The sequence below is a fragment of the Mustelus asterias genome, chromosome 19 (assembly GCF_964213995.1).
Source record: "Mustelus asterias chromosome 19, sMusAst1.hap1.1, whole genome shotgun sequence".
NCBI lineage: Eukaryota > Metazoa > Chordata > Chondrichthyes > Carcharhiniformes > Triakidae > Mustelus > Mustelus asterias.
The window spans coordinates 29,950,716-29,972,756 of NC_135819.1; the positions used below are offsets into that span (position 1 = coordinate 29,950,716).

The 22,041-nt window shown below is 43.9% G+C and overlaps 2 protein-coding genes across 4 annotated transcripts in view; both read right to left on the reverse strand.

Annotated features, from left to right (window-relative positions):
• cradd (CARD and death domain containing adaptor protein) overlaps nucleotides 1-268 on the reverse strand; it is a 16,002-nt gene extending 15,734 nt beyond the window's left edge. The window contains 2 exon segments of the mRNA XM_078235244.1: nucleotides 1-60; nucleotides 63-268. Coding sequence (XP_078091370.1) covers nucleotides 1-60; nucleotides 63-266 — 264 coding nt within the window. The 5' untranslated portion in view covers nucleotides 267-268.
• Nucleotides 1-22,041, reverse strand: part of socs2 (suppressor of cytokine signaling 2) — a 42,985-nt gene that overhangs the window by 10,102 nt on the left and 10,842 nt on the right. Inside the window, exons 2-3 of one of the 3 annotated variants that reach the window (XM_078235239.1) lie at nucleotides 16,611-17,236; nucleotides 8,031-8,425 (exon numbers count right to left, since the gene is read on the reverse strand). In XM_078235239.1, the coding sequence (XP_078091365.1) occupies nucleotides 16,776-17,236 (461 nt within the window). In that variant the 3' untranslated portion in view covers nucleotides 8,031-8,425; nucleotides 16,611-16,775. Of the gene's footprint in view, nucleotides 1-2,183; nucleotides 8,426-16,610; nucleotides 17,237-22,041 lie in introns of those variants that run through there. The other 2 variants (XM_078235238.1, XR_013500151.1) reach the window with 2 other exon arrangements.

Below are 22,041 nucleotides of genomic sequence, written 5' to 3' on the forward strand. Positions count from 1 at the left end.
CTCCTCCAGTCGCCGGCACAGCCACGGAAATTCCTCCCGGAGAGAGTCGGCGAAAGCGGGGGAAAGCCCCGGGCTCCGCGGCTCGGCAAGTGATCCAGGAGTTTGAGGGACCTGCGGATACTGACCGGCTCCGCCCGGATCTCCTCCAGGAAAGCCTGGCTCAGGACCCGCTCCTGGTACAAATACTCAACCACCATGTCCACCCTGAGCTGGCTGGATAGCTCCAAGCGCAACCTCCGCAAGATCCGCCGGTGCTTCTCATCCATTGCGCCGCTGCTGCTCTTGGATGCGGAAAGTTGCCCTGATCTGAGCAACAGTGAAATGAGTCCCAGCCATCCCAACACAAAGACATTAACTTTCCCACTTCCCCCATTCTCTCCAATCACCTTACAACCAAATTCAGGCGCTTTAATTCTCTAACCAACTTTTGGCATCGTTTGTTGGAACTTCCCTTGTCTCTGATGCAAAAAATAAAAACACACAAGCAAAGGGGCCGAGAGTTGTTTTCATCTCTCTGCAGCCAATCCCTGTGATAAACTGTAAATACTCAGTGTTGGAGACACTGCAGAGAGCGGAATGCTGTAATGAGGGTGTTATAAATAATAAAGATCCTCTGGTGAAGGTTTCAGAACAAGGGAATAGAACCTTAAAATTAGAATAAGGGTAAATCAGAAAATCCTTTCTCACATAAAGTGTATTAGAAATCTGGAACTCTTGCCCCAGAAACTATGATGCTGAGGGGGTCAATTGAAAATGTTAATACCGAGATTTGTGTTGGTTGAGGCATTTAGAGGGCCAGTAAATGGAGTTGAGCTACAGGTCAAAGTCAGAACACGTTCGCGTGCTATTCACTCTGGCCTCTTGCAGTTTTACTGTAAAGTTGGTAGCTGCCCACCAATCAATTGGAGACCTCGTTAATTCCCACCCGCATTGTATTCACTATCTCAGCGTGGGAGCCTGTTGTGTGCAAGTTCAGTAAGAGGTCTCACAACACCAGGTTAAAGTCCAACAGGTTTATTTGGTGGAACTAGCCACAAGCTTTCAGAGCGCTGCTCCTTCAGGTGAGTGCTTACCCCAGTCCATCGCCGGCATCTCCACATCGTGTGCAAGTTGACCAGTTCACTTACATAATTTCTCATGTATATGAATGAATGTTCTGTACAATTGCAAATACCTCAGGACTAGACTGAAAGTATTCCTGATTTGCAGGGCAAGAGTTATCTCACTAATATGGACAGGATATTGTTTAAGAATGTGAGGCTCACTACAAATTTTTTAAAAAAGTAATATAAATGGTGTTGATCCTGACTAAGGGAGTTGAACAATAAGGAACTGGTACTGTTGTGCTATTTTATATTACTGAGGAGAAAAAAAATCCACAATTGCTGATTGTTTTAATTATCACTACACTTAGGAGCTATAATCAGTGACTGCATCAGTCTGTTCATGCTAGGAGGAACCCCTTTGGTCTGGAACATTTTTGTCTCAGGATTTATTTGAAAGCTGCACGGGTTAGACAGGAAGTGGAGAGGGCCAAAAGAGGCAGGCAGTAGCAGTGACCGCAATGGTAATGTTACAGACATCAGCTAGTGTATTATATATTTCTCTGCAGGATTCAGACCAGCTATGTTGTTACATGTCTTGTAACATTTTATGTAAGCAGTAGTTATTGACAAATGTATCTTCTGCATAGTCCTTGTCCCAATAGGTTTCTGTTTCTTCGTGAGACTTACCGCATGTAATGTGTGTCAGTCGAATTTTGGAGACCAACTTTTAGGCTAAAATTCACAGGGTTTGTGCCGTTTTCCTACGGTTGTCACGTTAATTCGGGCTTATGTGAAATCCAAAAAAGATCGTCACAAAGGAATAAAGTAAATATCAACAATACTGAAGATTTGCATGAATTATTGTAATTAATTAACACATGGTTTGCCATTCATAATCTGATTTAATGATTTGAATAAAAAACAAGACTTCAAGGGTATAAATGTTTTAAGCATTTACTTGTATTAATTTTTATTATGTTTACAATGAATACATTGAAATTGAATCATTTTAACATCTCCAGATTTATGCTTTGGTTCTGAAATTTTTGGGGCTTCGATTCCTAAAAATTGACTTACGTGAAGCATATGAAAATTGATGTTTTATTTAGACTAACAATCGTGAGGTTGACTTTTGGAGGAGTGTATTTACTTTGCGAGGGGATATGATCAGTACATCAAGTCAATTTAATAACTTCCAATTATATAGTGCTACTCACAACCTCAGGATGTTTCGAAGTAATCTACAGTCAATTAACTACGTTTTTTGAAGTGTAGTCACTGTTGTATTGAAGGAGGAGGTGTTGATTTGCACATGCCAAGATCCCATAATGAGCAATTTAGTTTAACACATTCAGTTATGTTGGTTGAAAGAAAATTGTTAGCTGAGACACAAGATTTAACATGGTCAAAGATGGCACCTCCAACAGTGCAGCACTCCCTCAGTACTGCACTGGGAGTGTCAGCCTTGATAATATACGCTGGGGGGGAGGGAAAACCAATGCTGCCCACTGATACGATCTCTGCACCCTGCCAACCCCATCCCTCCATTATCTTTTCTCATACATCAAGATTCCCCTTAAATGGATCAGTGCTCTCCACTTTACTTGGTGGCTTTGACCAATGAGGGTGTGTGGTTAGGATTCTGGAGGCTCTGTTTGCATGTTTGCCACTGGCCTTTTGTATTGTTTAATTTATGTACTTTATGTGCAGTTCCGTCTCCACATTACAAAAAGAACTGTGAAATACTGAAGAAAATACAGAAATAGTTTACAAGCAGGTTACGTGAATTGAGAGGTTCTCAGTTTCAGGAAAGTCTGAACAGGCTGCAATAAAAGGCAGGTCTTTAAATTGGTGAAGGGGATGGGTAGAGTAGGTAGGGAGAATTTATTTTCACTGGTGGGTGAGTCCAGAACAAGGGGGCACAACATATAAAACAGTTCCAAATAGCAAGTAAAGAATTTGGGAGGAATTTATTTACACAGGGGAATTCACTGCTATATGGAGTGGATGAAGCAGAGGTTACTGATGATTCAAGGGGACGATTAATGCATATATGGCGAAGGGAATCAAGGCATTCAGGAGCAGAATGGGAGAAGATAAATCTGGAATATAAACACTGACATGGAGCAGGTGGGAGGAATGGCCTTTTTCTGTGCTGTAAATTCTATGTAAGCGGCAGCTGTGGACTTGCTGGATTGCAAGCTGTTGGAGCCATGGTATAGTGGATATTGGTGTTTGCCAATGCCATGGTCAGGATGATGGTAACAATGAACATGCACGTGTTGTTGTGTGTCATGCTGCTCTCAATGAGGTCTCAAACCCTTGCTTAGTAGTTTAGGAATGTCTAGTGACTCTTCCTTGAGGGGGGGGTGCTTTCTGAATGGGAGGTGAAGTTAAAACAAGGTCCCTTTGAGGCTGAGTTAGTTCCAGGAGGATACACCAAGCAGTGGAAATTTGTAAGGAGGTTAACCCTCTCTGCTGTCTCAGTATTATGGAAAATCAACCAAGGAGACGTACTGGAGGCGGCAGTGGGGATGGTTAGAATTCCTACTGTTCATCTCCAGATAACATTGCAAACCAAAGCCCCAGTGAGTAGAATGGTCCCAGTTACATTGACAACTGTGGCTCAATGGGAAGTACTGTCACCTATTGAGTGGGTTCAATCCCCACTCCAATTTAAGCCCATCATCCAGGAAATGCTGCACTGGCAAAGGCACTGTCCTTTGATTTGAGATTGAACTAAGGCTCCTTTTGCCCTCTCACATGAACATAAATAATCCCCTGGCACTATTTTAAGAGGAGCAGGGGAATTCTCTCTAATACTTATCCCTCGAGCAACATCACTAAAACAAATTAATCCTGGCTATGATTCCACTTTATGGGATCTTGCTGGATGCAGATTAGTTGCCGAGTTTCCTATATTACAACAGTGACTACACGTCAAAAGTACTCCACAGCACTTTGGCATGTTCTAGAGGCCATGAAAGCAAAATGCAAACAATTTGTTAACAATCTCAGCATCATGATTGGAAAGCACTTTCAAAGAGCCAGCAATGGGCCGAATGGCCTCCTTCTGGATTGTATATTCTGTGTGTAGCTCCGTCTCACCAGTGAAACCTAATAAGACAAATACAACATGCACTGTAAACCTGAAACAGAGGTTTAAACCAATATCTGGAATGGGCAGGTTGTCTTATGAGAAAATGTTGACCAGGTTAGGCTTCTATCTGATGGAGTTTAGAAGAGTATGAGGTGACTTGACTGAAACACAATTTCCTGAGGGGTCTTGACACAAACATACAATTTAGGAGCAGGAGTAGGCCACTTGGCCCCTCCAGCCTGATCCACCATCCAATAAGATCATAGCTGATCTGATTGTAACTTCAACCCCACATTCCTGCCGACCCCCTGATAACTTTTCATCCCCTTTTTAAACAAAAATATATCTAGTTCTGCCTTCAAACGTTAAAAGGCTCGACCTCCACTGCTTTTGTGAAAGAGTTTCAGAGACTCTCAGCGCTTCAAGAGAAAACAAAATTATCCTTATCCTGTTTTAAATGAGCGACCCCTGATTTTTTAAACAGTGGCCCCCCCCTAGTTCTAGATTCTCTGACAAGAGGCAATATCCTCTCCACATCCACCCTATCAATATCCTGCAGGATCTTAATGGTTTTGATCAAGTTGCCGCTTACTCTTCTAAACTCTAGTGGATACAAACCTAACCTCTCAAATATTTCCTCATAAAACAACCCACCCATTCCTGGTATTAGTCTAGTGAACCATCTCTGAACTGTTTCTTATAACACACTTACAGCTTTCCTGAAATAAGACCAATACTGTACACAATACTCCAGATGTGGTCTCACCAATGCCCTGTAGAACTGAAACATAACCTCCCTACTTCTATATTCAATTCCCCTCACAATACACAACAACATTCTATTATCTTTCCTAATTATTTGCTATAATAACATATTAGCCTTTTGTGATCCATGCACTAGGAAACCCAGATCCCTCTGCACCTTGGAGCTTTGCAATCTCTCACCATTTAGATAATCTTTTTAATTCTTTCTACCACAATGGATGGACACATTTGCTCGCATTATACTCCATTTGCCAGATTTTAGTCCACTCATTTAATCTATGTCTTTTTGTAGCCTCCTTACATCCTCTTCACAATTTACTTTCCTACCTATCTTTGTGTCATTAGCAAATTCAACAAGCATACCTTGAATCCCTTCATCTAAGATATTTATATAAATTGTAAAATGTTGAGGTCCCAATACTGATTCCTGTTTATACCACTCGTCAGTCACATCCTGCCAACTAGAAAAAGAACCCATTTATGCTAGCCCTCTGTTTCCTGTTAGTCAGACAATCTTCAATCCAAAAGCTCAGTCTTGAAAATTGCAACTGCCTTTTGACTTCCAAGGGGTCTCATAGCGCACCTTCTGGAGTACATCCGGTGTCTGACTATGCGGAGCCCATTGCTTTGGGCCATTGTATTCAATTGTCCAGTGTTTGATTGTGTGTATCTGTTGACTGTTCTCTGTGCTGTTAGTCAAGCCTGTGGGTGTGGTCACAGAGAAGAGAACATTCAACAGGTAATCAAACATGGAATGATTAAACACAGCAGCTGCTCCTTGTGATTCTGATGATAACTGTATGGGTAGTACAGATATAAAATACTCTACACTGACAATTGTCTGGAGTAACTCTGTCTAATTCTGGATCCTGCAGATCGCAAGGATGGATTGGCCTTTGAGGGGATGCAGCACAGACGCACCAAAATTGTAACTTTTACTAAAAAGGTACAATTTGAGAACAGGTTGCAACAGAATAGACTTGGATTCAGTTGAATATGGAAGATTAAGAGATGATCTCATCTGAGCTGTTTGAGATAATTAAAGAACTTGATAAGATAGATAGAGGGTGGATAGATGACTATTGGGCCAAACGTGGGCAATTGGGACTAGCTTAATGGTTAACAACTGGGCCGAAGGGCCTGTTTCCATGCTGTAAACCTCTAGGGAAACTATTTTATCTAATGGGGCTGGGATGCAATCCAGAACAAGGGGACAGAACTTTAAAATCGGAGCTCATCCGCTTAGGATGATGTCAGGAAGCACTTTTTTCACTTGGTAATAGAAATCTGGCACTCCCCCAAAAAGCTGGTGGACTGGAGGTCAGTGGAAAGTTTTAAAATTGAGTGCTGGGGTTTTGTAATAGGAGAGTATTATAAAACCATAAGTCCAGTTGAGATACAGATCATTGAATGGCAAAACATGCTGGAGGGGCTGAATGGTCTCCTCCAGTTCCTGTGATTTCAGTGCTCCCTTGGCATTTGCCTCACTAGGAGAGGGTGCAGAAGAGCAGAGAATGGCTGACAGATTGGATGACATCAAAGGCAAACTGCCTCCCCACTCAGTGGCAGGCTCAAACTGATACCGGGCAATGGATTGGCAATGGAATGAACTCCAGACAGAAAGCAGATACAGTGTTGTACTGGGGCCCTCAGGCTCAGGAGGAAGTCATTGACAGTGTCAGCTGAATGACACCATTGACTGATGAGGAAGGCCAACAACACCTTCATATTTTTCTCCACTAACCAACAGTTGTGGCCAGTGCCCAGTGATGGCTAGCACTGTGCCTGGTCAGTGCCCAGTGATGGGTAGCACTGTGCCTGGTCAGTGCCCAGTGATGGGTAGCACTGTGCCTGGTCGGTGCCCAGTGATGGCTAGCACTGTGCCTGGTTGGTGCCCAGTGATGGCTAGCACTGTGCCTGGTCAGTGCCCAGTGATAGCTAGCACTGTGCCTGGTCAGTGCCCAGTGATGGGTAGCACTGTGCCTGGTCAGTGCCCAGTGATGGGTAGCACTGTGCCTGGTCAGTGCCCAGTGATAGCTAGCACTGTGCCTGGTCAGTGCCCAGTGATAGCTAGCACTGTGCCTGGTCAGTGCCCAGTGATAGCTAGCACTGTGCCTGGTCAGTGCCCAGTGATGGGTAGCACTGTGCCTGGTCAGTGCCCAGTGATGGGTAGCACTGTGCCTGGTCGGTGCCCAGTGATGGGTAGCACTGTGCCTGGTCAGTGCCCAGTGATGGGTAGCACTGTGCCTGGTCGGTGCCCAGTGATGGCTAGCACTGTGCCTGGTTGGTGCCCAGTGATAGCTAGCACTGTGCCTGGTCAGTGCCCAGTGATAGCTAGCACTGTGCCTGGTCAGTGCCCAGTGATGGGTAGCACTGTGCCTGGTCGGTGCCCAGTGATGGGTAGCACTGTGCCTGGTCAGTGCCCAGTGATAGCTAGCACTGTGCCTGGTTGGTGCCCAGTGATAGCTAGCACTGTGCCTGGTCAGTGCCCAGTGATGGGTAGCACTGTGCCTGGTCAGTGCCCAGTGATGGGTAGCACTGTGCCTGGTCGGTGCCCAGTGATGGGTAGCATTGTGCCTGGTCGGTGCCCAGTGATGCGTAGCATTGTGCCTAGTCAGTGCCCAGTGATGGGTAGCACTGTGCCTGGTCGGTGCCCAGTGATGGGTAGCACTGTGCCTGGTCGGTGCCCAGTGACAATCAGCAAAAACTATATCAAGCTGCACCACGTCCACAGCTGTGTTTTCAGTCTTGGCTCACAGGACCCATGGAGCAGACACACATAGTGAGTGGCCTATGCCTCTTGAAACAGCAACACATATCTGGATAAGTCGGAGTCAGTGGGACTCCCCGTTCTGTATGCAAAGTCTGTTAATGACAAGTGAGAACATTCTAGAAACGATGCGAGAGCATGAGGATGGGTGAAAGGTCAGGAAGACCATTGTGCCAGACTGTTGGGCAAATTATATTCAGCTGAATGCCAGGAAAAAAAAACCTTTTTTGAGTTAACATTTTGGGGATAGGCCTCACTGGCTTTGATTTTTGTCCATCCTCAGTGCAATTGAGTAGCTGGTTTTGTTTTAATTACTTTCAAGGGATGTGGCCAGGGCAGCGTTTGTTACCTATCTCCAATTGCTCTTGAGAAGATAAACTGTAGTCCATTTGGTGTAGGTACATCCACAGTGCTGTTGGGAGAGTTCAAAGGTTTTGACCAGGTGACAGTGAAGGAACGACAAGAGGAATTTGCAAATGGTGATGCCCCCATGTGTCTGCTGTCCTTGTTGTTCTAGATGGTGGAGGTCACAGGTTTGGACGGTGCTGTTGAAGGAGCTTTGATGAGTTGCTGCAATACATCTTGCAGATGGTACACATTGCTGCCATTGTGCCTTGATGGTGGAGGAAGTGAACATTTAGGTGGTGAATGGGGTACCACTCAAGTGGGCTGTTTTGTCTGGATGGTGTCAAGCTTCTTGAGTGTTGTTGGAGCTGTATCTATCCAGGAAAGTGAACAGTGGATCTGTTGGGGTAATAAGAAATTTCTGAATAATGTGATTTTCCATTAATAGGATTAAATTAAAAATTCTTTGTTACTTTATAATCAAGGAAAAAGTGATGCTGTTGGTAGGTATGAATGAACAACAGTCATAAACTTTCCCAGCAAGTAACGCCTTGCAATCGTTTGAAATAAAGCTGCAGGAGTACATGGGTTGATTTGAGAACTGTCTGATTGGGTGAATAAATTCAGTTATTACACACATTCTGGAGAATAAAGTAACATTAATCTCAGAATTGCAAAGCGCTTTTGTTTAATAAAGCTAATTCAACAAAATATTTGATTTAGTACAATTTTACTTGTGTGAGAATGCTGATCCTTACTCTGCCTGTATTAGATCATGTACTGTGCTGCACCTACCAACCCAGTCTGTTTTCTTAAAATGCCAATGTCCAACTCGTGTTGCAGTCTGAAGTAAAGAGGTCTTTTATTCAAATGTTCCCTTGCCTAGGTTGCATTTGGCATTTTATTATTAGCCACGTATCCTCCATGGATCTGGTGTCAGCCCCATGATCAGCCCCAGGTGAGCTATGTACCAGACTGTACCTTTACCTCTCTGGGGTTGAGCAGAGTGCTCTTGTATTGAATTTCCACCTACAATATATGAGACATGGCAGAATTATGCTTAGTCATGGAGGTTGGCAGGGGAGAGACAATGGACTGAATTTTCCCACAGGCCCTGGGAAGCCAGTGTTAGTGCAATTTCTGGGTCCCAAGTCTGCATGTTTCAGTAGCCCACCCGTCAGCCTAATTTTACAGGAGGCAGCTAATTAGTAGACCACCCCCACGTTTACCATCCAATTCCGGACAGCACACAGCCATGGGGCGGCAGTCCCACTGAGAAAGAGGAGCTCTGCTCAGGTCAACGGCAAGTAAGACAGCATCAAAAGATGGAAGCACTTACCTAATGATTCAAACACAATCCAATCAGCTGCAGCCAGAACCATCTTGGAGATTAGTGTCCAGGGGAAAGAGTTCCAAATGCCTCCAGATGTGCTGAATACAAACTTCCTGCTGTTTGATACACACATCCGCAAGATCTTATGAAGGCGACTCCAACCTCCTGCCAAGAAGCTGCCTCGAATGGGTGGCCAACCTTCCTATCAGAAAATCATGTTTCTGCATGAGACCAGAAGGCCTCTGAAGGGAGTGAGCAGATGGCTAGGCAGGTCAGTGCATGATGTCTGGGGGTGAAGATCACTTGGGTGATAAAAGTCAGTGAATGCATCTTGTTGTGATATCTCCTATGCACCACACCAACATATCTGCTCAGTGCTCCACACTCCATCACTCACCCAGCAGCACCTCTTAGGCTCGCCCCCCACCCCCCCCCCCCCCCCCCCCCCCTCCTTACTGGATAAGATGGGACATAATCACGTGGAGATGCAGAGGGCAAACATGCCCAGAGCCAAAGGAAGGAGGTGGCACACTGCAACATGGAGCTGGCTGCAATACAGCCTGTGGAATCCAGCATTGCTGAAACAGTTGAAGAGGAGTCCCTGCCTTATTTCCCTTTTCAATCCCAGCTCACTCTCATCCAGTTATCTGGCAGGATGTGACCTTGGACCTCTTGCTTACCATCCCTCAACCTCCCCCTTCACTTTTATGCTTTCAGATACTCATGTGCTTGCCCAGTCACAGCAACCCCATGGGTGGCACAGTGGTTAGTACTGCTGCCTCAGTGCTAGGGACCCGGGTTCGATTCCCAGCTTGCGTGATCGTCTGTGCAGAGTCTGCACGTTCTCCCTGTATCTGCGTGGGTTTCCTCTGGGTGCTCCAATTTTCTTCCACAGTCTGGAAGACTTGCTAGTTAGGTGCATTGGCCATGCTAAATTCTCCCTGGGTGTACCTGAACAGGCGCCAGGGTGTGAGATGATGATTTTCACAGTAACTTCATTGCAGTTTTAATGTGAGCCTACTTGTGACAATAATAAATAAATGAGGGAGAGCAACACTACTGAAGAGGCTTCATCATTTGCAGTCTCCAGCTCAGATTCTGACAATATAGTGGCCTCCAGGATATGTACGAAGTTAAGATCTGTTCATCTAAGTATCTTGATGGAGTACTGCTAAACAGAGCACTCTTTTAACTCAGAACTTGGTGAGTGAGGGAAGTTGGCTCACTGTCTTAAACATAAAGAAAGGCAATTACAAGGGTTCAAAGATAGAGTTGGTTAAAGTAGAATGGGAAAAGAGGTTACAAGCTAAGATGGTAGTGAATGAATGGCAGATATTTGAGGTGAAATTTCATAACTCTCATCAAAGATAGAATCTCTTTCTCAATGGAATACGTGAGATAGGTACACCATCTGACGCTAATAAAGAAAGTTAAGGTTGATATCATAGAAAGAAAAGATATATGATGCCATTAAGATTAGTGACAGGCCAGAAGATAGAGGAAATTTTAGAGAGCAGCAAAGGTTGATGATGATAAAACAAATTAAGAGGAAGAAATGAAAATGAGAGTAAACTAGCGAGAAAGATTTTAAAAAGACAGTAAAAGCTTTACAAGTGTATAAAAAGGAGAGTATTTAAAGTAAACATTGGTCCCTTAGAGGATGAGACTGGGTAATTAATAATGGGAAATAAGGAAATGGATAAGACTTTGATCAAGTATTTTGTACCTGTCTTCACTTTAGAAGATACCAAAAGCATCCCAATAATAATTGGAGAGAACCAAGGGCAAAAAGGGAGGGGTTTAAAACAATCACTACCACTGGAAAAGAAACTAGGGAAACTAATGGGTCGAACGGTTGTGAAGTCCCCTGGACTTAATGACCTGCATCTTGTATCTTAAAGAAAGTGGCTGCAGAGATAACGGATACATTGGTTGTCACCTTCCAAAATTCCCTAGATTCAGGAAAGATCCCAGTGGATTGGAAAATCACAAATATAACAATCGCTATTCAAGAAAGGAAGGAGATTGAAAGCAAGTAACTATAGACCAGTTAGCTAAATATCTGCCATTGGGAAAATGCTAGAATCCATTATGATATAACAGGACATTCAAAATAAATACAATCAGGCAGAGTCAAAATGGTTTTGTGAAAGGGAAATCATGTTTGATAAATTTATTAGAGTTCTTTGAGGATGTAACAAGCAGGTTGGATAAAGGTGAGCTGATAGATATTTGGATTTCCAAAAGACATTTGATGAGGTCCCGCATAAAACATTACTACACTTAAGAGCTCATGGCATTGGGGGTGATGCATTAGCTTGGATAAAGGTTTGGCTAACCAACAGGAGACAAAGAGTCGGGATAAATGGATCATTTTCAGGTTGGCAAACTGTAACTAGTGGAGTGCTGCAGAGATCAGTGCCAGGGCCTCAACAATTAGAATCTAAATCCACTCTCCAAACTTTCCCGACCCACTTGTGACGATGTCTGCCACTGGGAGACTGGAAAATCCCACCCAACGGGTCTGCAAAAGGAAATAGGCAAAAATTTGGTAGAGGAAATATAATGTGGGAATGTGTTATTTTCCACTTTGCAGGGAAGAATAGAAAAGTAGATCCTGCAGTACAGAGGGATCGGAGTATCCTCATACATGGATCATCAAACATTAGCATGCAGGTACAATAATTAATTAGGAAAGCAAATGGAATGTTAGCATTTCTTGTAAGGGTTATGGAGTATGAAAGAAAGAAAGACTTACTAACTGTATAGGTCATTTGTGAGATTGCACGTAGAGTATTCCACACAGTTTGGTCACCTTACTTGAGTAGGTTCAAAAGGTTGACTCCAGGGATGAAGGGGTTGTCTTATTAGGCAAGGTTGAGTAGATTGTACCTATTCTCATTTGAGTTTAGAAAAATCAGAGGCAATTATATTGAAATATTTAAGATTCTAGTAGTGCTTGAAAGGGTAGATGAGTTTTTAGTGGATTCAAAATACACAATGTCCCACACTAGAACTGGTTGCAAATATGTTCTTTAAACATTCCCACAGAATGTTTTGTATTTCAATTGAATGAGCTGTTAGCTGGATCCCTTGTACAAGCACAATGTGTCAGCCATGGTTCAGTGGGTAACATTCTTGCCTCTAAGTCAGAAGTTTGTGATTTTTTTAATTATTCATTCTTGGGGTATGGGCATTGCTGGCTAGGTCAGTATTTATTGCCCATCCCTAATTTCCCTTGAGATTGTGGTGGTGAGATGCTTTCTTGAACCACTGCAGTCCATGTGGTATAGGTGCACCCATGGTGCTGTTAGACCATAAGACATAGGAGCGGAAGTAAGGCCATTCGGCCCATCGAGTCCACTCCACCATTCAATCATGGTTGATTTCAACTGCATTTACCCGCTCTCTCCCCATAGCCCTTAATTCCTCGAGAAATCAAGAATTTATCAATTTCTGTCTTGAAGACGCTCAACGTCTCGGCCTCCACAGCCCTCTGTGGCAATGAATTCCACAGACCTACCACTCTCTGGCTGAAGAAATTTCTCCTCATCTCTGTTCTAAAGTGACTCCCTTTTATTCTAAGGCTGTGCCCCCGCGTCCTAGTCTCCCCTGCTAATGGAAACAACTTCCCTACGTCCATCCTATCTAAGCCGTTCATTATCTTGTAAGTTTCTATTAGATCTCCCCTCAACCTCCTAAACTCCAATGAATATAATCCCACGATCCTCAGACGTTCATCGTATGTCAGGCCTACCATTCCTGGGATCCTGTGAATCTCCGCTGGACCCGCTCCAGTGCCAGTATGTCCTTCCTGAGGTGTGGGGCCCAAAATTGCTCACAGTACTCCAACTGTTAGGGAGGGAATCCCAGGATTGTGACTCCACGACAGTGAAAGATTGATATATTTTCAAATGAGAACGGTGGATGCTTGGAGGGGAACTTTTAAAGTGTTGGTGTTACTTCTAGATAGTAGTGGTCGTGAGTTTGGAAGGTGCTGTCCAAGAAATATTGGTGAGTTCCTGCAGTGCATCTTGCAGATAATACACATGGCTGCCACTGTGCGTCGGTGGTGGAGGAATTGAATATTTGTGGATATGCTGCCAATCAAGAGGACTGCTTTGTACTGTTGGCATCAAGTTTGTTGTGTTGTTGCACTCACCCAGGCAAGTGGAGAGTATTCCTGACTTGTGCTTTGTAGATGGTGAACAGGCTTTGTGGATGGTGAACAGGCTTTGTGGGGTACTATTGGTAATGCCACTGAATGTCATGGGGCAATGGTTAGATTCTCTCTTGTTGGCACTTGTGTGGCGTCAATGTTACTTTCCACTTGTCAACCCAAGATCTGGATATTGTGCAGGTCTTGCTGCATTTGGACATTGTTTCAATATCTGAGAAGTCAGAAACAAAGCTTAACATTGTGCAAACATCCCCACTTCTGACTTTATGATGGGAGGGAGGTCAGTGATGAAGCCGCTGAAGATATTGGGCCTAGAACACTACCCTGATGAACCCCTGCAGTGATGTCCTGGAGCTGATATGATTGACCTCCAATCACCACAGCCATCTTTCTTTATGCCAGGTATGACTCCAACAAGTGGAGAGTTTTCCCCTGATTCCCACTGGTTCCAGTTTTATGAGTGCTTATTGATGCCACACTCAGTCAAATGCTGCTTTCATATCAAGGGCAGTCACTGTCGCCCCTGGTGTTCAGCTCCTTTGTCCATGTTTGAGCCAATAATGAGGCTGTGAATCCCACTCCAGGGACGGAAATCATGCTTGACAATACTGTACTGAGGGAACATTACACTGCCTGAGGTGCCATCTTTTAAGATGAGATGTTAAACTAAGGTTCTTGCTGCCCTATGATGCGGATGTAGAAAAAAAACTTAACACTGACCAGAATTCTCCAATCTCGTCCACCTTGCTGCTGCTTCCATTGAGAACCAGAGAATCTGGGGCTCAGCCAAATCTCCATTCATAGCAGCGAGCCTGGAGAATCCCAGCAGTGGGTGAGGTTGGAGAATCCTAGTCACTACTTTAAAGAAAAGTAGGGGAGTTCTCCTCAGTGGTCTGGGGAATATATATCCTTTAACCAGTATCATTTGAAAAAGAAATGCTGTAGTAATTTAGCTCATAGTTGTTTGTGGGACTTTGCAGTGCGTAAATTAGGTTTTACAGTTCTCACATTGCAACAGTGTCTATATTTCTAACACACTTCATTGGAAGTAAAGAGCTTTGGGACATCCTGAAATTGTGAAAGATGTTGTGAAAATACAAGTCTTTCTTTTGTCTTTCACCAGATACTCCTGTCAGTCTGTAAATGTCTCCAAAAAGGAGAACTGACATCCAAAGGAATATATTTGGTGAATTTCTTTCAGGAATTATTTTTAAATGCTGGTGTCACAGACCGGGGCCCGTGCAGGGACCTCGGGGTGAGGGCCGTGCGGGGACCGGGGATCACAGAGCGAGGGAGATTCACAGATTCGGGACAATGAGATGAGGGTCCACAGATTTGGGGCAATGTAGAGGGTCAGTGGTCATTAATTGGCCACTTAAGGACCTCAATTTGCAAAGGGGCAAGAAGATTGATCTTAATTTGGTCGGTGGCAGGGGGGTGACAGAGTTCTGCTACACCACAATCCCAATTAAGGAAATGCCTACCCATTTCCAAACCTTTCCCCAGCGAGAGCACAAGATGCCACCCATTGCCTTTATGTTTCCATTGGTGTTCAGATAAAAGATTGTGTACTATAGCCTCTGCTATATGCTTAAATTCCTAATGTGTGGAATAACTTGTGCTTTTTATTCATTTATCCATCTGATATGCAGCTATTAAGCCAACAGATATATGGATTAGCCATACAAATATTGTAGTTACCAGAGCAGGTCAGAGTTTGGGAATTCCATCTCCTGACTCTCCAAAGCCTGTCCACCATCTACAAAGCATGGAGTGTGATCGAATACTCCCCTCTTGCCTAGATGAGCGCAGCTGCAAAAACACTCAAGAAGCCGGAGACCATTCAGGACAAAGCAGCACCACTTGATTGGCACCCCAAAGCAGCACCACTTGATTGGCACCCCACTCCCTCCATCACCGACACACAATGTGTACCATCTACAAGATGCACTGCAGGAACTTAGCAGGATTTCTTAGGCAGCACCTACCAAACCCACAACTGTTACCATCTAAAAGGGCAAAGGCAGCTGACACATGGGAACACCACCACCTAAGCCACCCACCATCCTGATTTGAACTATATCACCATTCCTTTACTGTCACTGGGTCAAAATCCTAGAACTCACACCCTAACAGCACTGTGGGTGTGCCTACACCACTTGGACTGCAGCGGTTCAAGGAGGTGGCTCACCACCACTTTCTCGAGGGCAATTAGGCATAGACAATAAACACTGGACTAACCAGTGTGCCCACATCCCTTGAATGAATCAAAAAAAGACAAGTCACCTCCTGTTAATAGCAAGCTGAGGTATTAATTATTATTAATTTAAATGTTCTGAAGCCATCACATCCAATGGGGAAGTCCGTTCCAAGGATAGCATCACTAAATGCTCCCATCACTGGAAACTGCTCCATAATGGCAGATGGAATACAATGTTGGTAAATGTGAGGTCATCCATTTTGGTAGGAACAGCAGCAAAATGGACTATTATTTAAATGGTAAAAAATTGCAGCATGCTGCTGTGCAGAGGGACCTGGGTGTCCTTGTGCAGGAATCACAAAAAAGTTGGTTTGCAGGTGCAGCAGGTAATTAAGAAGGCAAATTGAATTTTGTCCTTCATTGCGAGAGGGATGGAGTTTAAAAAACAGTGAGGTTATGTTGCAGCTGTTTAAGATGCTGGTGAGGCTACACCTGGAGTACTATGTACAGTTTTGGTCTCCTTATTTGAGAAAGGATATACTGGCACTGGAGGGCGTGCAGAGGAGATTCACTAGGTTGATTCTGGCGTTGAGAGGATTGGTTTATGAGCAGAGACTGAGTAGACTAGGACTATATTCATTGGAATTCAGAAGAATGAGGGGAGATCTTGTAGAAAACTAAGATTATGATGGGAATAGATAAGATAGAAGCAGGGAGGTTGTTTCCACTGGCGGGTGAAACTAGAACTAGGGGAAGCACATTTAGGACAGAGTTGAGGAGGAACTTCTTCACCCAAAGCAGGCTCGAGGGCCCAGATGGCCTACTCCTGCTCCTAGTTATTTTCTTATGTTGCTTTAGATTGGTTACTAACCTGATCGAATAGTATTCCCATTAACTCAGTTTGACCACTGCAAGGCACGTGCATCTCCTTCCTGTAACTTGCCGCAGGTTCTACAAGAAAAACAGGCAACTGTATGCTGGGTGGAGAGCTATTTTGAACAAAGGTTCCGTCCTAGACTTCCGTTTTAAGAAAATTTTAAACTTGATATTTGTATTCCAACAAATACTTCTTCAGCTTAGTTGGCAAAGGCAGTTCTTGTATCTCGCTAGTTGCTTTATGAATGGTGATACGGCAGAAATGTTGCAGAGAAGGTGTCTCCACGTACAATGGTTTGGTCAACCAGAGCTGGATGCCTCTGTTCTGAAGAGCCAGACATTGGGTGTTCTGTAGCATCCGACACAAGGCCACATAGTTTTCTACCAAATGGACCACACTATCGAACTGTTGAAGCTTTGATTTCATGAGGATAACTGAATCCAATCTGAACTTGCCATCTCGGTATTCAATTCGCAGATTGGTTGGTCCCAGAACAGTTTTTACAGAGATGGTGAGAAAATAGTCCCGGTGTGAACTGTCTCTCACCAGAAAAGTACCTTCAGAGGCTTCTTTTAACTTCTCGTTGGCTTCATTTGCTCGAAGAGCTCCCCAATACCATCCTGCAATAACAAGAGACATGAGGTGTATATTGGTATTCTACATCTCCAGCAATGTGTCAGCTGTAGTTCAGTCGGTAGTACTCTTGTAGCCGAGTTGGAAGGTTGTGCTTCGAGTCCCACTGCTGGGACTTGAGCACAAATCTAGGCTAACACTCCAGTGTAGGACGGAGGACAGTCAGAAGTGCCATCTTTTGGATGAGACATTATACTGAGGCATTCACAGGTGAATGTGAAAGATCACTTGGCACTATTTCGAAGAAGGGCAGGGGAGTTATCCTCAGTGTCACAAATAAACAGATGATCTGGTCATTATCACATTAGCATTGGTGGGAGCTTGCTGTGTGCAACCTTGTGCTGTACCTCCTACATCACAACAGTGGCTGCACTTTGAAAGTACTTCATTAGCTGTTAAGGATTTTGAGATGTCCAATGATTGTGAAGAGCATTATATAAATTCAAGTATTTTTGCCATTTGAGGCACTTAATCCTGTTTCAGTTGTCAATGATTGGGGCAGACTCCAGAGCTCTGGGTTTCTCAGCACCCACTACAGCCTAAGGGGCGATCACCATTAAAATACTGAGTCTGGCAGCTTCCAGCTCTGGTGTGGAGATGCCGGCGTTGGACTGGGGGTAAGCACAGTAAGAAGTCTCACAACACCAGGTTAAAGTCCAACAGGTTTATTTGGCAGCACAAGCTTTCGGAGTCTCAGGCTCCTCCTTCAGGTGAGTGAGGAGTTCTGTTCACAAACAGGGCATATACAGACACACACTCAATTTACAAGATAATGGTTGGAATGCGAGTCTTTACAGGTAATCAAGTCTTAAAGGTACAGACAATGTGAGTGGAGAGAGGGTTAAGCACAGGTTAAAGAGATGTGTATTGTCTCCAGACAGGACAGTTAGTGAGATTTTGCAAGCCCAGGCAAGTCGTGGGGGTTACAGATAGTGTGACATGAACCCACAATCCCAGTTGAGGTTCCAGCTCCACAGCACTTCTGAAAGACTCTGCCAACCAGTGTATGACCTCCCCCATACCCCACCAATTTGAGGACGGACCTAAGGGGCTGTTGGCAAAAGGCAAGCTCAGCAGAGCAGATTGTTAAAATGAGGCTCATGGCCCAGCCTCAGGCTTCCACCTGTTTGTTTTGCCATCAGCTATGTGCCTCAAGCAGATAAATAATTCCTTACACCATTGATTCTTGATTATAAAGGTATACGCTTGGATATGTGACATGGTTGTACACCAATTCCCATTTGGGCAGAATGCAAAGTTAAAGTGCACATGAAGCACAGCTAAATATTGATTACACTTTCTGATAAATGAGCATTGCTTCAGGAGAATTCTGTGCAGATTCCTATACTTGAGGGGGAAAGGCAACATCTTGCTGCCATTATGATTCATCACAATTCTACCAAATTATGACTAAAGGCTTTATTTTTGTCTGTCAATTGTGTGGTTATTTTATAAGTCACAGCTAAAACATTTTAAGCTCCTGAAATGAAATCAATACACAATCTTCCTTTTCTTTTCCTCACATGGCGGTTTATTTCCTTCATTCTATGAAGGTATTAACTTTTTGCTGGGTAGAGATTCCACAGCCACCAATTACTCTCTCAGTTCATTATGTAACCATTGTCTATATATACACACATGTATGCATCAATAATGGGGGTAACAGCCACTTTAGATACAAACAGCAAACTGCACTGGTAGTATAGACCCCATTTCACACATCACTCAAATTTCCGTTCCACTAACATGTAATGCAACTGTTGTCAGGCAATTTGACCTCAGGGTATCACAGGCAAGCCTGATGTTTTATAAGTGACCTTCCCTCCATCACAAGGCTAGAACTGGGGATGTTCGCTGATGATTGCACAATATTTAATATGATTCATTACTTCTCAGATACTGAAACAGTCTGTGTCCACATCTAAAGACTTGGACAATGTTGAGACTTAGGATGATAAGTGGAAAGTAACATGCACCCCTCAAGTGTCAGGCAATGACCATCGCCAACAAGAGAGAATCTAACCATCGCCCACTGACATTCAAAGGCATTACCATTGCTGAATCCCTCACTATCAACATCTAGGATTACCATTGACCAGAAACTGATCTTGACCTAGCAATATAAATACTGTAGCTAAGAGCAGGTAAGAGATTTGGAATTCTGCAGAGAGTATCTTCACAACCACCAGTTATCCCAAAGGACAGCCAGTGAAGTACTTTTTGACATGTCACTTTTGTGATGTAGGAAATACTGCAGCTAATTTGTTGCACAGCAAGTGATAATGACCAGATAATCTGTTTTTGTGATGTTGATAGAGGGATAAATATTAACCAGGGACAACTCTCCTGCTTTGCTAAAGAGTGCCACTAGATTTTTTATTGTCCATTTCCCTCAGGCAGATAAGGGTCTGAGTTTAAAGTCTTGTCCGAATGACAGCACTTCCAATGGTGTAGCACTCCCACAGTACTGCACTGGAACGTCAGCTTTGATTTTTGTGCTCAAGCTCTGGAGTGTGATTTATACCAGAACCTTGTAACTCAGAGAGGCAAGAGAGCTAGCAACTGAGCCACTGCTGAATACAAAGAGATGGGTCTAACCACAACTTCAGGCAGGTGCCATGATTCGTCCTCATTCCATGAATTGTATGACTAAAAAAGGGATGAGGTTTAATTTCTGACCCAACCCATTTGTAATATTCAATCTAGATTTTATTTATTTATTACTCACAAGTAAGGTTTAGATTAACATTGCAATGAAGTTACTGTGAAATTCCTCTAGCCGCCACACTCCGGCGCCTGTTCAGGTCAATGCACCCTAACCAGCACATCTTTCAGACTGTGGGAGCAAACCAAAGCACCCGGATGAAACCCATGCAGACAGGGGGAGAACATGCAAACTCCACACAGACAGTGACCCAAGCTAGGAATCGAACCTGGGTCCCTGGCGCTGAGAGGCAGCAGTGAACAAAGAACAAACAAAGAACAAAGAACAGTACAGCACAGGAAACAGGCCCTTCGGCCCTCCAAGCCTGTGCCGCTCCTTGGTCCAACTAGACCAGTGCTAACCACTGTGCCACCAGATTTTGATTAATGTGAACTGAATGGCTGATAACTGTATGAAGGGAATGTAATCAAATTCCAGTTTTTAATTTTAAAGACAGGTGAAGCTGAGTATTTTACAATGTATGTTGTTTAGCATCCATCTTTTCATCACTTCAGGGGCTGTTTGGGGTCCAAAATGATGTCCATGCCATCACACATCCTTGTGATGCTGGCCGTGCTGGACACTATTAATATGGGCAATGGATACATGATTCCAGAACATGTAGACTGGGCAAATCATGGCTCAGTCAGCATGTGATGCTAATTTCAAATCGGCGCCACCATTTTCAAACTCCGCACTCCTGTTAATACCCTCTTTACTCACACAGCTGAACATGCATCAGCCACAGGAAATATCCCCACAGTGGCACCTTTTAAAGGTATCTCAATTATTTCTGGGTTAGTTGCTAATTGCTTTTTACTGGCTATTACTAAGTTTATTGGAGTGTTGAGTGATTTGTACTGTTATTCAAAGTTACTGAAGTTTACAGGGAGAGGAGTTGTGCATGGTGACAACCCTTAGTCCTGACTTCAATGATTCTGCTCAGACTGTTTCCCCTTCATCACAAAGGCTGTAATTACCATTCCCCTTAGCCTGCAGCGTGGCAGGGAAATTTAGCGGAGGAGATGGGGAAATGGGGCCCTCAACAGATCACATTCATCCAGAGTACTGAGTAATTCTCCAACTCAGCAAGGAAGAATGTAATAATGTCACCACTTCTCCAAGGTGTTCAAATAAATCTGTCACCTGTTACAAACAGATCTGCAATCTTAGAACAGAATGAAGGCATTACTGCCAGTGTCTATAAAAGTGACCATGAACATCTTCCCAATGGGCTACTTCCAGGCTGAACACACTGTATGCAAAAAAAAATACAGAGAGAGTAGGAAAGAACTCAAACGGGGAGTTAGAAGGGCAAAAAGAGGTCACGAAATGTTCTTGGCAGATAGGATTAAGGAGAATCCTAAGGCATTTTATTCATATGTTAGGAACAAAAGAGTTGTCAAGGAAAAAGTCGGACCTCTCAGGGACAAAGGAGGGGAATTATGCTTAGAACCCAAGGGAATAGGGGAGATCCTAAATGAATACTTTGCATCGGTATTCACAAAGGAGAGGGACTTGTTGACTGGGAGTGTCTCAGAGGGAGGCGTTGACCTGTTGGAGAGAATCTCCATTACAAGGGAGGAAGTGTTAGGTTTTTTAGGTAACATTAAAACTGACAAATCCCCAGGGCCTGATGGCATCTATCCTAGACTGCTCAGGGAGACAAGAGATGTAATTGCTGGGCCTCTGACGGAAATCTTTGTCTCTTCATTGGACACAGGTGAGGTCCCTGAGGATTGGAGGATAGCGAATGTGGTACCGTTATTTAAGAAGGGTAGCAGGGATAACCCGGGTAATTATAGGCCAGTGAGCTTGACGTCCGTGGTAGGGAAGTTGTTGGAGAGGATTCTTAGAGACAGGATGTATGCGCATTTAGAACAGAACAATCTCATTAGTGACAGACAGCATGGTTTTGTAAGAGGGAGGTCGTGCCTTACAGATTTGGTGGCGTTTTTTGAGGAAGTGACAAAAACGGTTGACAAAGGAAGGGCCGTGGATGTCATCTATATGGATTTCAGTAAGGCATTTGACAAAGTCCCTCATGGCAGGTTGGTTAAGAAGGTTAAGGTTCATGGGATACAAGGA